Genomic DNA, 16,811 nt, shown 5'->3' with positions numbered 1-16,811 from the left:
ATGAGAAAAATTAGACAATTTATCACAATCTTCAAGCATTAAATCAATACAGTGTGCAGCACAAGATGATGTAAAAATATGAGTGTATCTTACCTCCACCGCAACCCTTGCTTTCAAGTAATTTAAGCCATTATTTGTCACAAATTGAACTACTTTGTCTGATCCAATTTCTTCAATAGTAGTTGATATATAGTTCTCAATATATTCACCAGTTTTTGGCCCTTTAGCACATTTAGATCTCAAAAATATTGTGCCTTTAGGGCATGCAACCAAAATATTTATGTGAACAATTTTTCTTATCTGTTCATATATCAGACATTAAAGTGCATCTTGATATCGACCATGACTTTTTGACCTCATCAATAAATGTTACAACTTATCCTTTTAGGTTTTGAAGCAAATTTGTTCTAATTGTTTTACTACTTGGAAAGGTATAACCAAGTTCACACTTTGCAATGGCATTAACCATCTCTGTAAATGCATCATCTTTAGCTAACCTAAAATATAAATTATTCATGACAATACATTTTGCTACACGCATATCTGCATGTTCTTTCTCTTTCTTCTTTATGAAAGCATTTAGAGTATTTTGTTGATTCATTCCTATACTTGAAGAAGTAGAAGAAATTCTTATAGAAGTAGAATCTGAGTCGCTTCCAGTAAAAGATAAATAAGTTGTGAGTTTTAATTTTTTCCCTGATGACTTGGACTCTAATTCATGAATTGAAGCAAATGCTAGATGTTTCACATCTGATGTTACGCAGTCATATGCTACAACATTCTTATTTGGTATGCCTGCAAGATGATACTTAAATCTTGTTATTCTCCCATAAAAGTCTACCTTACAATAGTTGCAAAGTAATCAACCATCTGATTGTAGTGTAGCATGGTTCCATAATGCAGCTTTAGGTCTCCCCATATTTTTTCCTACATAGAACACATCAAAACAGATCAAATATTTAGCAAAATGTATCAAAACAGATCATTTTACATGAGTAGGTTGTTTATGCTCAGTTTTATTTATATTATGTGGCTGTCATTATGTGGTTTGATGCTACCACATGGGTTGGTATCAAACCAGCCTTGAAATCCTGCTTGACGAGTTATGTAAGTACGCTGTTAAAATAAATTTTTATGTTGTGATGTTTAAGATGAAATTTTACTTACTTTTAATACTGTCAAATGAGTTATTCTACTGTTGTTATATGTTCTATTTATGATTTCGGTGGGCTGTTATAGGGCAAAACAATGTTGCACATTTATGTGCAACATTGTCCGTTGTCCACTACTTGTGGCTGCATGTTTCTGCATGACAGACATGCTGCTAACAACATACAAATGTTGTCTTGTGCATGTGATGTAGCATAATTATGACTCGGAGGTTATGTTATGCTTCCTGAACAATGTAGATATGCCTAGAATTATTTTGTATGAGTGACAAAATATTTATTGGATATGTTATGCATTTGATTTTCATGTTTGCAATTACTTATGTCATATGCATGGATAATTATGAAGATTATTGTATGTATGAGTATGATCATGTGCATATATGAGAGTTTATACATAAAATGGATCATGAAAAAAAAGTATATTACAAGCATTTGTTCATATGCATATGCAAATTATTTTATATGTACATTCTTGTTGTGTGTGAATGAATGTGCATTGTGAGTATGTTTTGAACAACTGTGTATGTGTGTGCGTGCTCACTAAGGATTTTGCATAAGATGCATTGGTGGTCAGATGTGAACTATTGTAGGCCAGGAGTATGTATTGCTTCAAGACTTGTTTTATGTATTGCAAAATTCATTTTGAAATTCATTGGCTTTCTAATTTAATTGCACTGTTAAATTGTAGTGGTTCAGGTCCCGTGTTGGGTTTTGCATGTTGATTTACAAAACAATTATTGTGTAAAGAATTTATTTTTTTATTAAAAAGATAAAATAAATAAATAATATAATTAATTTTTTACTTGGATGTCTCTTCCACAGTGTGAGAATATTAGATGGTAGTTTTGAAAAAACCGTGAAGATACTAAAATTTCATGTGTGTTTGTTCTCCTGAACCCGATATGGTGGTTTGCCTCCTGTCTATGATTTTTAGGGAGTTTTCAGTTACTTTGCCTTGGGGTGGTATTGTGATACAGTTGTTGTTATTGGTATACCAAGAAAGTGATATAAATGAATGTTGATTTTCCTGATGTTTCGATATTAGATGTTGATTTCTAATGCTTCGATGGATGATGTTGATTCCTGATATCGGTCGAGGAATAGGTGTGAAATCGAGTAATAAAATACAAACTATGTGTTAAACTATAATTAGGAACCTATCTTGGACTTTGAAAATTGTTGTGTGCATTTTTAGTATCTACGAGTTTAATGAAAAGTATAACTAAAATTGTGTGCATTTAATAAGAACATGCATGCAAAAGAGAGCTCTGATTATAACTTAATAACTTATTTATGCATGCGCATTGAATCATGCATATTTGCTATTTTGTATTAGTTCATGCATTTTTGTTTGTTCTGTCTCATGTGAGAAATTGTTATTGCATGATACTTGTCTTTAAATGCTTGAATTTATATTTTTTTTAGGAGGTGCAGTTTTTTAATCATGCAAGAAAAAATGTTGTGTAGCTTAGCATACCTAATAAACTGAGTATGTTGCATGCAATGTTGCTGTCACTTTTATCATTTAGATAAATTGCTTTATCAACTGTTTGAAGCAAGATGTAACCAATGGGCTAATGTTAATTAATTTATTGTGACAATCAAGCAACCATCACTCTGATGAAGAGTAGAAGAGATAATTCTAAAAAGAAAGTAAGTTGGATAAATAAAAATGATATATATTGTTGTTAGATTTTTTATGCAAGAGCAATTCTAATAGCGGGCCTAAAAGCCCTGCATCATGATTCGGTTTGAATGGCTAGGTGAAAAATGTTAGCTATATTTGGCAAGTCAAGTGGCCATGCACCCCGCCTCCCCCCTCTCTCTCTCTCTCTCTCTCTCTCTTCTTAACTTATGTTTGCCCACATATCCAAAACATATTCAAAATATTTGAGAAATAGTGTTTTGGAATCAAAACGGTTTTCTTTTTAATACGTGTATATCATGTTGCATGGAATTGATTGTGGGACATTCATGAGCAGGAAAACAGCGACCCAAAGGTGAAAAATGAATCCCCTTGACTGTAGACCGTTTCCCACATATCCATCTCTTATGCATTCGGCCCCTCTGACTCCTCTGCACCTGTCGGACGATCCTCGGAGACTCAACACCATCATACAAAATATTAAAAAGTACAAAAAGAAAGGTGACTTCTAATGAATAATTCCGTATCTTCATTAGTATACCAAATATTTGCATTATGGAGATTGTTCCAGTTTGGGTTGGATATCTGATCAAATCCAAGTCCATTTAGTTGGGATTTGATAAGCAAAACCATACCCCAGTTGAATTCGGATGTCGAACAAAAATCCGATAAGATCCATACATGTCGGATATATTAAAGGATACACTACAATCGATCTGGGTTCGGCACAGGTTACATAAATCCAAGTCCAAATCCGACTCAGAATCCCAATATCTTGCACTCAACAACAAGATTCGATCCGTGTCCGACGCGTTTACATTCTTGAGGAATATCAGACATTTTAACATAAATATTCGGGCCAGGTCATGTGGCGTATTATTCAGATCATGCCACGTTTTCATATAATTAGTGCGATTTCCCAAAATCTTCAGGGTGAGGGTGGCGTGGCGAATCAGCCAGACCTGGCCCAGTCAGGATGAAGTGCCATCACATGACACACTTTTTTAGTGTGCTTGACTGCCCTCCATCTGCTTTTGAATCTTGATTTCGAACCCTACGACAGACTGTCAGCAAAAGATGGAGGGCAGCCAGGTGTGCAGATGCGCACCTTAAGTGTGCCTGATGATCCTGGCTCGACCTGGCCCTTGGAATGCAAAATCTTGATATAAAAACTGGTTAAACTGGAAATCACGTGCTGCATTACAATAAAATATCCCGTCCTTTCTTGGTATTTTGGGGATACGGACACGGTTGGACAAATGGGGGGAAATTGATCTGTGGATAATTTCCTCACCTTATGCCATCTTTAGGCTAAAATGAGCACGTCCAACCACAAGCCATCATAAAAGCGGACTCGCTGTTTCCCTTTCGTAGATTTACAAAAGAGGGTCCTTGAAGTTTGAAGATTCGCTACAAACTGCTTAAGTTGGGGAGATTTGAATTTTGAACCAACCCCGAAGATCATGAATCGTAACCACCACACCCGCTGCCCCGTTCTTCCATGCCACAAAACCAGTAGAGCTCGTCGCCACGTACGGGCATGCAGGCTAGCACGTGGCGAGCATGAGAAGCACGATCATAGGCACCTCATCGTCTTGGTCATCTCCTTTTTTCACAACTCCACCCTCCACTATAAAATCCCTTACTGCCACAGCCTCTTTACCCTAAGTAGCGTAGCGCGCGCGCCAGAGAGAGAAAGAGAGATGGCTGGTGGGTGGGGTGTGCTGCTTTTATTCTTCTTCTTCTTCCTGGTGGTTGTGTCCCCTCAGATAGCGGCGCATCAATCTCGTGGCGCTCTCAGTCATGGCCGCTTCGTTAAGAAGGACCATCGCAAAATCCTCTCGTCATCCGATTGCGGCCAGGTGTCGGCTGTGAAAGTTGGCGACGCCTACGGCAGGAACTACCAGCTCCATTTCTTCTCGTTGGAGCCGAGCTCTGTGTTTCTTCCGGTCTTGCTTCACTCGGACATGGTGGTCTATGTTCAAACAGGTCTCTCTCTCTCTCTCTCTCTCTCTGATCGCTAGGTGGTTGTTAACTTGTTATAATACGGTGCAGGCAGGGGAAATTTGGGATGGATTGATGAGAGTAAGATGAACCGTATCAGTATGGAGCAAGGGGACGTGTTTAGCCTTCCTGCTGGTTCAGTTTTTTACGCCCAAAGCGAGCCCTCTCAGTCCCGTGAGAAACTCAGATTACACGCCATCTTCACCAACAAAAAGGATGATGATATTACTGTAAGAAAATTAAGCCCAAACCTCTCTCTCTCTCTCTCTCTCTCTCTCTCTCTCTCTCTCTGTGTGTGTGTGTGTGTGTGTGTGTGTGTGTGCGCGCGCGCGCGCGTGTGTGTGTGTGAGAGAGAGAGAGGGTGGCTGCTGGTCTACAGGTCCAGGAGTTGCCATTTTCAACTCTAAGTCTGGAGTGAAAAGAGTGGATACAAATTTATTACGACTTGTTTTGCCTGCTAATTGTCATGGCTCATCAATTTAGTGGGGTTCTAGTGAGCGAACTTCAGGCCCCCTTATCGATAGCAGTTACGATCATATTAACATATAACTGAACGCTGGTTATATTGGATCACCACCCCATGTCTCACTTGGAAACCATGAGATACGTGTATGTGGGCCTCTAGCATACCTTCATGAAGTGAGATGAGCTGTGGCGACTGAATATAACGTCGTATACAATATGACGGTAACTGCTCCGACCTTTCTACGAAGGGACTTATAATCCTATGTGGCTTCGTCCTGGAAGAAGTCATATTTCACACAAATTGTTGCTGTGCAGGATCCCTTCACCGGAACGTACTCATCAATCACCGACCTGGTTTTGGGCTTTGATCGCAAGATCCTCCAGACTGCTTTCCGGGTAACTTTTCCTGTTAGTAATGCTTTATTGTATTCCAAAGATTTTGTTCATGTATGAGGAAATTGTCAGAGCTAGCGTTGTATTGTGGTTTTTTTCGTCAAATCTCCAAATGATCAGGTCTCGGACGAAGTGATGGAGGCGGTCGCTAAAGCAGAGAGGACACCTGCCATCGTGCACATGGAGAAGACAGGCAGCGAATCGGACGGCCTGGAATGGGCGTCGAGGTTGATCGAGTCGCTGGTTATGAGCGGGCCGTTCGCCCTGGGCGGGCATCACCACCATAAGGACAAGAAGCACAAGCCCTTCAACATCCTGAAGAAGAAGCCGGACTTCTCCAACTTCTACGGGTGGAGCCTGGCCGTCGATCACAAGGAGTTCGGCGCACTCGACGGCTCCAACATCGGCCTTTTCATGGTCAACCTAACCAAGGTGCGTAGTTGCCGGACGGATACAATACAAGTACACAACCCTCAAATTCCTGGAAATGACGATTCTGACCACGGGATAATTTTGTTAAATTTGACTACTAACAGGGTTCGATGATGGGTCCGCATTGGAACCCGAGGGCGACCGAGATAGGCATAGTGACCTACGGGGAAGGCATGGTGCAAATCGTGTCGCCCAACGAGACGGATCGTTTCAAGTGCAGCAGGTTCAAGGTCGGGCCAGGGGACGTGTTCGTGGCGTCTAGGTTCGAGCCCATGTCCCAGATCTCGTACGACAACGACTCTCTGGTGTTCATGGGGTTCAGCACCATGTCCAAGAAGAACCACCCCCAGTTCCTTGCGGGGAGCAGTTCCGTGCTGCAGACGCTGGGCGAGGAGATCGTGTCCCTGTCGTTCAATGCGAACAGGAGCTACGTGAGGCAATTCTTGTCGTCCCAAGCAGATGCCATCATCTTGGCTTGCCCGTATTGTGCCGCAGAGGAGGAGAAACTGATGAGGGTGGAGAAGGAGAGGCAGAGGGAGGAAGAAGAGCAGGCCAGGAGGAGAGAGGAAGAAGAACAAGAGAGGAGGGAGAGGGATGAAGAGGAGGCTAGGAAGAAGAGAGAAGAGGAAAAGACGAGGGTGAGGGAGGAGGAGGAGGAGGAGGAGGAAGAAAAAAGAAGAGAAGAAGAAGAAAAGAGACGAGAAAGAGAGGAAGAGGAGGCTCGAAGGAGAGAGGAAGAGGAAGGAGGTGAAGAAGAGAGAGGGTGGAGGAAGGTCCTCAAAGGAAGAAGGCAGGGATGGTATTAGTTGTTGTACGACCTCTGTCTAGGCATGGTTGATGCAAAGTTCCTCCCTTGGTTGCTGTGGTGTGTGTTAAAAAGGAGGGTATGGTTTGATGTTTGTGTAGGTACTATGCTTGTAAGTTCGGGGTTGCCTCTGGCAAAATAAATGATGGTGTGATTATCATGTTGGATATGTATAAAATATGTAACGGATATTGATAATCGTTGTTGTTAACATTTTAATATAAAACAGACTGGAACGTTGGACAGCAGATCAGGTGAATCACATTGCACACTTTTAGTGTGCCGCAGCCCACATCTGACAGGTTGCACCCCAGAGATTAGGGCAGTCAGGTGCAGCGCCACACTCAAAGTGTTCAATGTGATTGCACCTGATCTGCCCTAGGAACGTTGGGCTAGCTTTTTGTTCAACGCTTTTGATCAGGTCTAACCTCGAGTTACAGCCCACTCGTTTCCTTAGCAGAAGCAATGCGTCATTAAGACGGTCACCTGAAAGTGCCACTGTGAGATCGGACACGTATCGTAAATCAGATTAACCATGACAAGCAATTTAAGGACTCTCTAAAGCCAAAATTAATGCTGTGCTGTGTTGGGCTTTATATAGTGGAAGACGGACTCCCCAGCTATATAGCTCAAAAAAATGAGCTACAGTGAGCTGCACAACCCCCACGCTATACTATAAGAGGGTTCTTTTTCCGTTTTGATGACGAGGAACTAGGTATGTCAACGTGTTTGGATGTAACCCAATATCCAACCTGAATCACAGATTCGGCAGCCAAATCTGGATTCACTTAAAAATCGGATTCAGTATCAAGTTTTCATTAAAATACGAATATGAACCCGATTAAAACTCGAATCTGATTGTGTTAATGCTTAAATCGGACCCGAATCCGACCCATTGACAACGCTATGAGGAACTGGCTTAAGAACAGAGTTTCCTTAGTGGGCTTCCCCTTGTAGATGGTAAACCCTGGGTGAACCCATTGACATCCCTACGAGGAACTGGCTTAAAAACAGAGTTCCCTTGATGGGCTTGCCCATCTAGATGGTAAACCCTGGGTGAGTGGGATACACCGCAAAGAACATTCACGGGGCAAGCCCGGCATCGGCAAAATGAGGTTTGTTTCACCACCTTTCCAAGCACCCCGGGGACCACTATCCTCTTCTACCTTCTTTCTTGGAGTTCAGTTCCACATTCCCCATGTCATCTTATGATACAAGTTCTTATCAAGTCTGACTCTAGGATACACTATGGTCGATTTAACAGGGATCACTACAAGGAAAACATTAATTAGTGACAAAAATTTATGACGGATTTTTTTCGTTGCAAATTTGCGATGGATTAGCTAGAGAAAACTAACCGTCACAAAAATTAGAATTAGCGACAAAAAAATTCTGTCTCAAAATCCATCACTAATTAACGATGGATGAGCGACAAAAATGTTTCGTCGCAACTTCACGATGGATGAATGACAGAATTTTTCCGTCTCTAATTAGCGATGGATTTTGAGACAATATTTTTTTATCGCTAATTTTTTATAAAAAAAAGCAGGCATGAAATTCTCCCTCCCTCACTCTGTCTCTCTCCCTTCTTCCGCCGATATCTCTGTGATGCCTCTCGATCTCGATATGTTTCTCTCTTCCCCCTCTTCGATGGGTATCCTTCCCCTCTCCCGAATTCGGTTCCTAACCCTAACCCTAACCATAGTAAGCCAAAGGCGTCCCATGAACGATGCTGATGTTGAACAAGCCAACCCCCTCCTCGGCCTCGGCAACCCACTCCTTCCTGGACCGACTTTGCCCTTGGCAGACATGGGTGCTTGACCCCCGCAACGAGTTTGTCCTCCTCTGGTACAAGGTCTTCCTCGTCTCCTGCCTCATCGCCCTCTTCCTCGACCCCCTCTATTTCCTACTCCCCACTGTCTCCAGCGAAGGCTCCTGCCTCTCCAACGACCTCTGCCTCCGCATCGTCATCACCGTCCTTTGTTCCGTTACTGGCCTCTTCTACTTGTTTGAAATTTTTGTTTGCAGATTTTGATCTGGCTGATAATTCCAGCTCTGAAGACCTCTTTTGATGTTCATGCCAACAATAAGCTTTTTATTTGCAGGCTGATGTCATTGAATGACTTCGTCTTCAATGCAAGAAGGACCTCTTGAAAGTTATGGACATGTGTTGGATCGTTTTTCAGATCACGCAGTTTCACAATCAATAGCATGATATAAATCAAGAAATAAATCAACATGGAAATCATGATAAACAATTGATCGAAACAAGAACAGGGAGCAAACATGTCGGTTTTCGCATCATACCAAAATCCAGACAAAAGCAAATCACGAAATAGTTGCATAAAACACAATAAAAACAATAAAAACATGTTTAGATTATGTAATAGGCTAAGGCGTACGAAAGTACTCCCCTTAGAGAAGATTCGCCCCCACATACAGTGCAAACAGAGTTCGGCGTCCTTTCTCTAGGATACAATGGCCTCGACGATCAGAATCGGTGCACTCCAACGGATCGTCCTTCGAAGACAACCTCTACGAACCGTTGTGCAGAAAAACCCCTTCAGGGAAAACCCAAGAGAGAGAGAGAGAGTGAGAGCAACAGGGAGAGAAAACACAAAGTCTTGAATCCTTAGAATGTTGTGCCTCTAGAATCTACGTAACCCCAGCCCTAACTACGCTTTTATAACCCACGAATGGTTACAAATCGTGGAAGGAACCCGTTACAGAATCTGAGACCTGTTATAGAATTCGAAGAGTCAAGATCCATAACAGACACTGATAACGAGGAGTCATGATCCGTTATCATTTCTCATAACCCATTAATGCATCCAAATAAACACAGAAACTTTGGGCAAAAATGTACTTTGGTCTTCATTGGAAATGGCCCTAAAGGGCCAATTACCTGAGCCCGGCATGGCTCGGCTCGGTACGGCACGGCGGGCGCGCACGCGCGTGCACGTGTGTGGTAGTCATCCTATCCTCTTATTCTTAGAAACAAGTGTAAGAGTTTACATGTAGGTTATAAAGCCTACAACAAACTCAAACATCTTCAATATGGGACTATTCCACATCATCAAGTCCAACCTTTTTCCAAAAAGGAAAAACAACCCACGTTTTCTTTATTTGAATTCTCTCTCACCTCTACTTCTTACACCTAACATTCCCCCACAAATTCAAAGAATGAAAATGGGAGGAAACCATGATGCAAGACAAGATAATTTGTAGCAGAACATATATGCTTTCAATAATGGTACCTTTCGGTTTGAACCACTGCCTTAGTTGACTAACGTTACCCCCACAGGAACGAAGTGAACTGAAGTCTTGAACTTGAACCTTTGGTGTAGGAGTGTTCATTAGTAACAACATGATAAAGGTTCTGGTTGTAATGTTTAGGAGCGATGCGTTAAAGGCTATGCACTCAAATCTTGTTTTATGAGTGACTTCAAGAATAACCCAATTTCTTAAAGTGCGGTCACACAGTCACACTCACATAGGTGGGCTTCTCCAGAGATACACTGCTAACATCTCGCCTAGAAGGCTTTGAACTCATTCAGAGTTTTAACTTTTCTTTAACTTACAGCTATAACACCTTTCCAGAGTAATCAGAGGAACATACACAGATACATAGTATCTCATAAATAAGGTGCTATCCAGTTCACCCTACAGCTTATTATTACCACATTGAACCTACTTTGTGGGATCTCCACTCAGATAGGTTGGGTTGCTACTGTAGATAAACTATTGACGGGTTTCAGTCTCATCCCCTCTCTAGATTTCAAGACTAATGACTTATCTAGTCCTTTCGTTAATGGATCAACTGTGTTTTCTTTGGATCCAACATAGTCCAGAGAACCACCAACTGAGACACCAGTTCCCTTACAAATTTTATTTTGACTTGGATGTGTGTCTTCTGCTTTTGGTTATATTTTGTGCTTTTAATCTTTGTAATAGTAGTCATATTGCCACAATGCACAGATATTGCAGGAATTGGTTTGCTCATTAAAGGAAGTTTCTCAAGAAGTCCATTTAACCATTCAGCTTCCAATCCTGTGATATCTAAAGCACAGAGTTCAGCCTCAAAAGTAGACCATGATAAGATGGTCTGCTTTACTGATCTCTAAGCGACTGCGCCACCACCTAAGGTAAATACAAACTCTGTCATGCCAGAACTCCCAGAGTTTATGGCTATCCAGCTCGCATCACTATATCCCTCAAGAACTGCAGGAAATCTTTTGTAATGCAAACTCAAGGAAATGGTTCCTTTCAGGTATATAAGTACCCTGTCCAATGCCTTCCAATAAGTGCGATTTGGATAACTTGTGTATCTACTTAATTTTGTCACAGAAAATGAAATATTCAGTCTCGTGCAATTTGCAAGATACATCAAACTTTCAATAATCTGGGAATACCTTAATTGAGACACAGGGACACCAGTCGTATTCTTATGAAGGGGAATAGAAGGGTCATATGGAGTTGCTACAGATCTTTCTTGGTTATAGCCAAATTTCTCAGGTACTTTCTCAACAAAGTGAGATTGAGAAATGACTATCCCCTCAGCTGAACGAGTCAGCTTTAAGCCTAAGATCACATTTGCAACACCCATATCCTTCATATCAAATTTACTACTAAAAAACGACTTTGTCTCATTAACAATTCCCATATTGGAACCAAACAATAGAATATCATCTACATACAGGTATAAAATGATACAACCATCACTTTTAACTTTTCAATAAACACACTTATCGGATTTATTGACAACAAAGCCAAATGATAAACATTATCAAACTTCTCATGCCATTGTTTAGGGGCTTGTTTTAGTCCATACAATGACTTAACAAGTCTATAAACTTTGTTTTCATTACCAGGAGCCACATAACCCTCAGATTGATCCATATAGATCTCTTCTTCAAGATCGCCATGCAAGAAAACAGTTTTCACGTCCATTTGATGAACCAAAAGATCATAAATGAAATCCAGTGCAATAAGCACCCTAATTGTGGTCATCCGAGTAACCGAAGAATAGGTGTCAAAATAATCTATTCCCTCATTTTGTTTGAACCCCTTGGCAACTAGTCTTGCCTTGTACTTGTCAATGGATCCATCTGGTTTCAACTTCTTCTTAAAGATTCATTTGCACCCAATAGTAGAACTACCACGAGGGGGGTCAATCAGTTCCCAAGTGCCATTAGAGACAATGAAGTCCATTTCACTCTTTATAGCTTCTTTCCAACGCCTTGCTTCAGGTGAAGCCATAGCATCTCGGAAAGTGGGAGGATCATCCTCGATAAGATAAGTGATAAAATCACTTCTCAAATCCTTGGTAATTTATGATCTCTTGCTCCTTCTAGGTTCAGCCACTTCCTCAGACTCAATGGATCTAGGATGGGAACACGATGGTTCTACCCCCACATCTATCATCTTTTCCACATGTTCAGGAATGGAACCAGAAGTTGAAGGTATATCTAAAGAAGATAGATTCTGAGGTACACCAACTTTAATGGGAAATACATCATCAAAAAATGTAGCTTCTCGAAGCTCAACAATAGAGTTTATATCTATGCCAAATATCTCAGAACTAATTACTAATAACTTGTAGGCATAGTTGTTCTCTACATAACCCAAAAAGATAGCATCTATGGTTTTATGACCCAACTTCTTTCTGTTGTGCTCTGGTACAAGTACCTTAGCAAGGCACCCCTACACTTTAAGGTATTTCAAGCTAGATTTTCTATTTCCCCAGAGTTCAAAAGGGCTACTGTCCTTATGCTTCTGAGGAACTCTATTCAGACTATGGTAAACTGTATTCAGAGCATCTCCCCACATATAGGTAGGTAATTCATAACTCCCAAGTAGAGCATTTATCATGTTAGTTAGGGTTCTATTCTTCTTTTCTGCAATCCCATTAGATTGAGGAGAATATGGAGCAGTAAACTCATGAATTATGCCAACAAATTTACAATATTCATCAAGTTTATTAGAGGTATATTCTCCTACTCTATCAGACCTCAATCTTTTAAGTTTTCTACCAGTTTGTATTTCTGCTTCATTCTTAAAAATAAGAAACTTATTAAAAGCTTCATCTTTTGATTTTAGCAGATACACATAACAGTATTTAGTGTCATCATATATAAAAGTGATAAAATACTTTTTATGATTTCTGGTTAACACTCTGTTAAACTCACAAATATATGTGTGCACCAGATCCAATATTTCAGAATCTCTAACAATCGAATGAAAATGTTTTTTTACATTGTTTTGCTTGCACACAAATTTCACATTTTTTTAGTTTTATTAATGGAATGCTCAAGAATTATTTTTAAGTTCATCATGCGTTTCACAGAATTGAAATTCACAAGACCTAATCTATTATGCCACAAATCAGATGATTCTATGTTATATATAACATTAGACAATCAATCAAAAGAAACACCATTTTCTAATTTATCACTACAAACATGTTCAACATGAAATTTAAACAAACCATCATCTAAATACCTCCTTGCCAATAAAGGTTTCAGAATGTAAAATAACAACTTTATTACATTTAAAGTTAAATTCATAACTCTCTCTAACAAGACATGAACCACTTAAAATTTTTCTTCTAACTACAGTCATATGGTGCACTTTGTGTAAAGATAGAACTCGTCTTGAAGGAAACTTCAGATCCACGCATCCAATCCCTAACACCTTTGCAGTCGTTGAATTGTCCATAGTCACGGATCTGCCTGCAGCAGCCTCGTATGAGACAAAGACAGACTTATCAGCACAAACGTGCATATTAACCCCAGTGTCAACCAACCACTCAGTTGGCTCATAAACGTGATAGATTTGTGGGTTAATAGAAACATACCCAATACTGGTCCCAACGACCTCAGTCACCATATTGACTTGAGGCGTTCCATCTGTGGTCCCATGAGCTTTGGCCTTTTTGGAAGGATATTCCTTAGCCCAGTGCCCAACCTGCCCACAATTTCAGCACGGTTTGTTCTTTGCCTTTTTCTAGATTTTGGCCTTAGATTTAAATTGGTTTTTCATTACAGATTTTGGTTTTTGTCCCTTGTCTTTAAAAGATCCGGTCATCATGTTCACTTTAGGTTGTTCAGTTGGTATCACAACCTGTTTCTGGATCCTATACCCTTCTTCAATGGTTATGGCTACCATAAGATCATTCAGGGAGATCTTCCCTCTACGGTGCTTGAGAGACATACCAAAGTCTACCGAAGACTTAAGAAATTTCTCCACGATGGTCATTACTTGAAACTTCTCAGGAAGTTTCATATCAGCCTCAGCCAAACTGCAGAGCAACAACAGAAACTCATGTGCTTGCTCAGTGACCGACTTGCCTTCTACCATCTGATATTTCAGAAACTTGGCAACCGAGTACTTTTCAAGACCTTGGTCTTCAGTATTGTACTCCTTGTCAAGTTGATCCCATAAAGCTTTAGCAGTGGTAGACGAGGAACAGTATACATCAAACAATGTATTGAACAAAGCCAACAATATCCAGCCACAGTACATATTGTCCTTCTCTTTCCACTGTACCGCAACACTAACCGCAGCAGGATCAGGGTCAGTTTCAGAAACTGAAGGGCAGTCGATTTTTAAAACAGATAATAATCTTATCGTAGTGAACCAAATTTTCATGTGTTGCTGCCAACGCTTGAAATTCTGATCGACAAACTTTTTCGGCATACTGGACATGTCCACTTTTGGTACAAAAGCAGAAGAAGTCGACATGCTTCGAATCTTCTCTAAGACTGTTGGATCGTTTTTCAGATCACGCAGTTTCACAATCAACAACATGATATAAATCAAGAAATAAATCAACATGAAAATCATTATAAACAATTGATTGAAACAAGAACAGGGAGCAAACATGTCGGTTTCTGCATCATACCAAAATCCAGACAAAAGAAAATCATGAAACAGTTGCATAGAACACAATAAAAACAATAGGAACATGTTTATATTATGTAATAGGCTAAGGTGTACGAAAGTACTCCCCTTAGAGAAGATTCGCCCCCACATACAGTGCAAACAAGGTCCAATGTCCTTCCCCCAGGATACAATAGCCTCGATGATCAGAACCGGTGCACTCCGACGGATCGTCCTTCGAAGACAACCTCCATGAACCGTTGTGCAGAAAAACCCCTTCAGGGAAAACCCAGGAGAGATAGAGAGCGATAGCAACAGGGAGAGAAAACACAGAGTCTTGAATCCTCAAAATGTTGTGTCTCTAGAATCTGCGTAACCCCAGCCCTAACCACGCTTTTATAACTCACAAACGGTTACAAACCGTGGAAGCCCGTTATCATTTCTCATAACCCATTAATGCATCCAAATAAACACAGAAACTTTGGGCAAAAAAGTACTTTGGTCTTAATTGGAAATGGCCCTAAAGGGCCAACACGAGCCCGGCCCGGTGGGCAGGCGCGCACACATGTGTGGTAGTCATCCCATCCTCTTGTTCTTAGGAACAAGTGTAAGAGTTTACATGTAGGTTATAAAGCCTACAACAAACTCAAACCTCTTCAATATGGGACTATTCCACATCATCAAGTCCAACCTTTTTCCAAAAAGGAAAAACAACCCACGTTTTCTTTATTTGAATTCTCTCTCACCTCTACTTCTTACACCCAACAACATGGTCCTTTCTCATCAGGTATGTTTGGGATTTCTGAACCCTTTGTCTATTTCCATTTGCCACTTCCCTTTCACACCATTTCTTTTCCAATGGTTGTACCACTTCTAATGCCCTTTAATCGGGGAAAGGGATCCTAAAGGAGGTACTGCTTGTTAACATGGAATTCAATATATTGTTGTGCACATTGCAGGGCGTGCGAAGCAAAAATAAGTTGATTCTTCGTCTGATGGAAGCACTAGTTTACCCTAATCCTGTTGCCTACAGGGATAAACTAATTCGCTTCTGAGCACTCAATCACACAAGCTGCTCTGAGGTCATACCTAAACTTCATCTCAAACAGAGCATTGTTTTGTATTATTGTGTAAATGCAGTGCATCATATGCTCTTGACTTAATTTCCTTCTTTTATGATCCCTAGAAGATGTTAGGAGGTTTTTGTTATTGACAGTATGATAGAAAATCAAACAAAAGCATACTTATATGGTTGTCTTTTTCTAGCTTCCATATTCCAGTCAGACGGATAGGGAATTTATGTGGATGCCTTCTTGTCAGTTTTACAGGCTAACTATATTGTGTATCATATAAAATAGCAAGTACACAAAGTTTAGCATGATCTGACCAAAGTAGTTACAATGAGGAAACTTCTACCAAAATCGAAATTGTGAGAAATAATCTTGGAAAAACAAATGGAAACCATTATCCTTTTTGTACTTTTTTGTTTCTCTGAAAATTTCTTATCTTGTTTTTGTAGCTGGCACTAAAATCAAGTTAGCTGCTTGAACAAACCAAATTGAGTGAGCTCCGTACAAGCATTGTTAGAAGTCTTTCAATGTGATCTGATCTCAATGTGTACTTGATTTTAGTGCAAATTTTGATTGTGATCTGATCTCAATGTGTACTTTTGAATCTGCACTTTCAGGCTCTCTTACGCTTTTTTATGCTTTGATTTGTATAGTGGTGATGAAGATCAAGCCCAAGCCTGAGAAAGAATAATAAAACTAGCCAAGACACTGAGAGACAATAAAACAATTTGGAAGATGTAGCATGCTCTATATTTGAATTTGAAGTTAGTAGCATCCATTTGCCATTTGCTAATAATTCTACAGGTGTTGGCTGTATGTTTATTGTCTGAAGTATGTAAAGGGAGAGGTTCATGGTGGTACCCTTATCTAATCCATTTGCCTAGCACTTACAATATCTTAATGATCTTCACTCAGTTTGAAGTGCAGGAGTTTCAGGTTAGGTT

The 16,811-nt window shown here is 40.3% G+C and overlaps 1 protein-coding gene across 1 annotated transcript; it reads left to right on the top strand.

The window, feature by feature from the left end:
• The first annotated feature begins 4,520 nt into the window (after positions 1–4,520).
• On the top strand, positions 4,521–6,917 carry LOC149841589 (vicilin-like seed storage protein At2g18540). The gene is made up of 5 exons (XM_090002170.1): positions 4,521–4,806; positions 4,873–5,051; positions 5,602–5,694; positions 5,800–6,111; positions 6,216–6,917. Exons 1-5 carry the CDS (start codon positions 4,521–4,523, stop codon positions 6,915–6,917), a joined length of 1,572 nt encoding a protein of 523 aa, XP_089858296.1.
• The last annotated feature ends 9,894 nt before the right edge of the window (positions 6,918–16,811 follow it).

Source organism: Nuphar pumila, chromosome 3 (assembly GCF_984573655.1).
Source record: "Nuphar pumila chromosome 3, dmNupPumi1.hap1.1, whole genome shotgun sequence".
NCBI lineage: Eukaryota > Viridiplantae > Streptophyta > Magnoliopsida > Nymphaeales > Nymphaeaceae > Nuphar > Nuphar pumila.
The sequence above is the reverse complement of the archived record's forward strand: the minus strand, read 5'-3'. Positions and strand labels throughout refer to the sequence as shown.

What these genes read in the sequence shown, in the direction of transcription:
- LOC149841589 (XM_090002170.1), top strand. Translation starts at nt 4,521, where the DNA reads ATGGCTGGTGGGTGGGGTGTGCTGCTTTTATTCTTCTTCTTCTTCCTG. An exon ending in AAAAGGATGATGATATTACT is followed by an intron (nt 5,052 to 5,601) that starts GTAAGAAAATTA and finishes GTTGCTGTGCAG; the next exon opens with GATCCCTTCACCGGAACGTA. An exon ending in TCATGGTCAACCTAACCAAG is followed by an intron (nt 6,112 to 6,215) that starts GTGCGTAGTTGC and finishes GACTACTAACAG; the next exon opens with GGTTCGATGATGGGTCCGCA.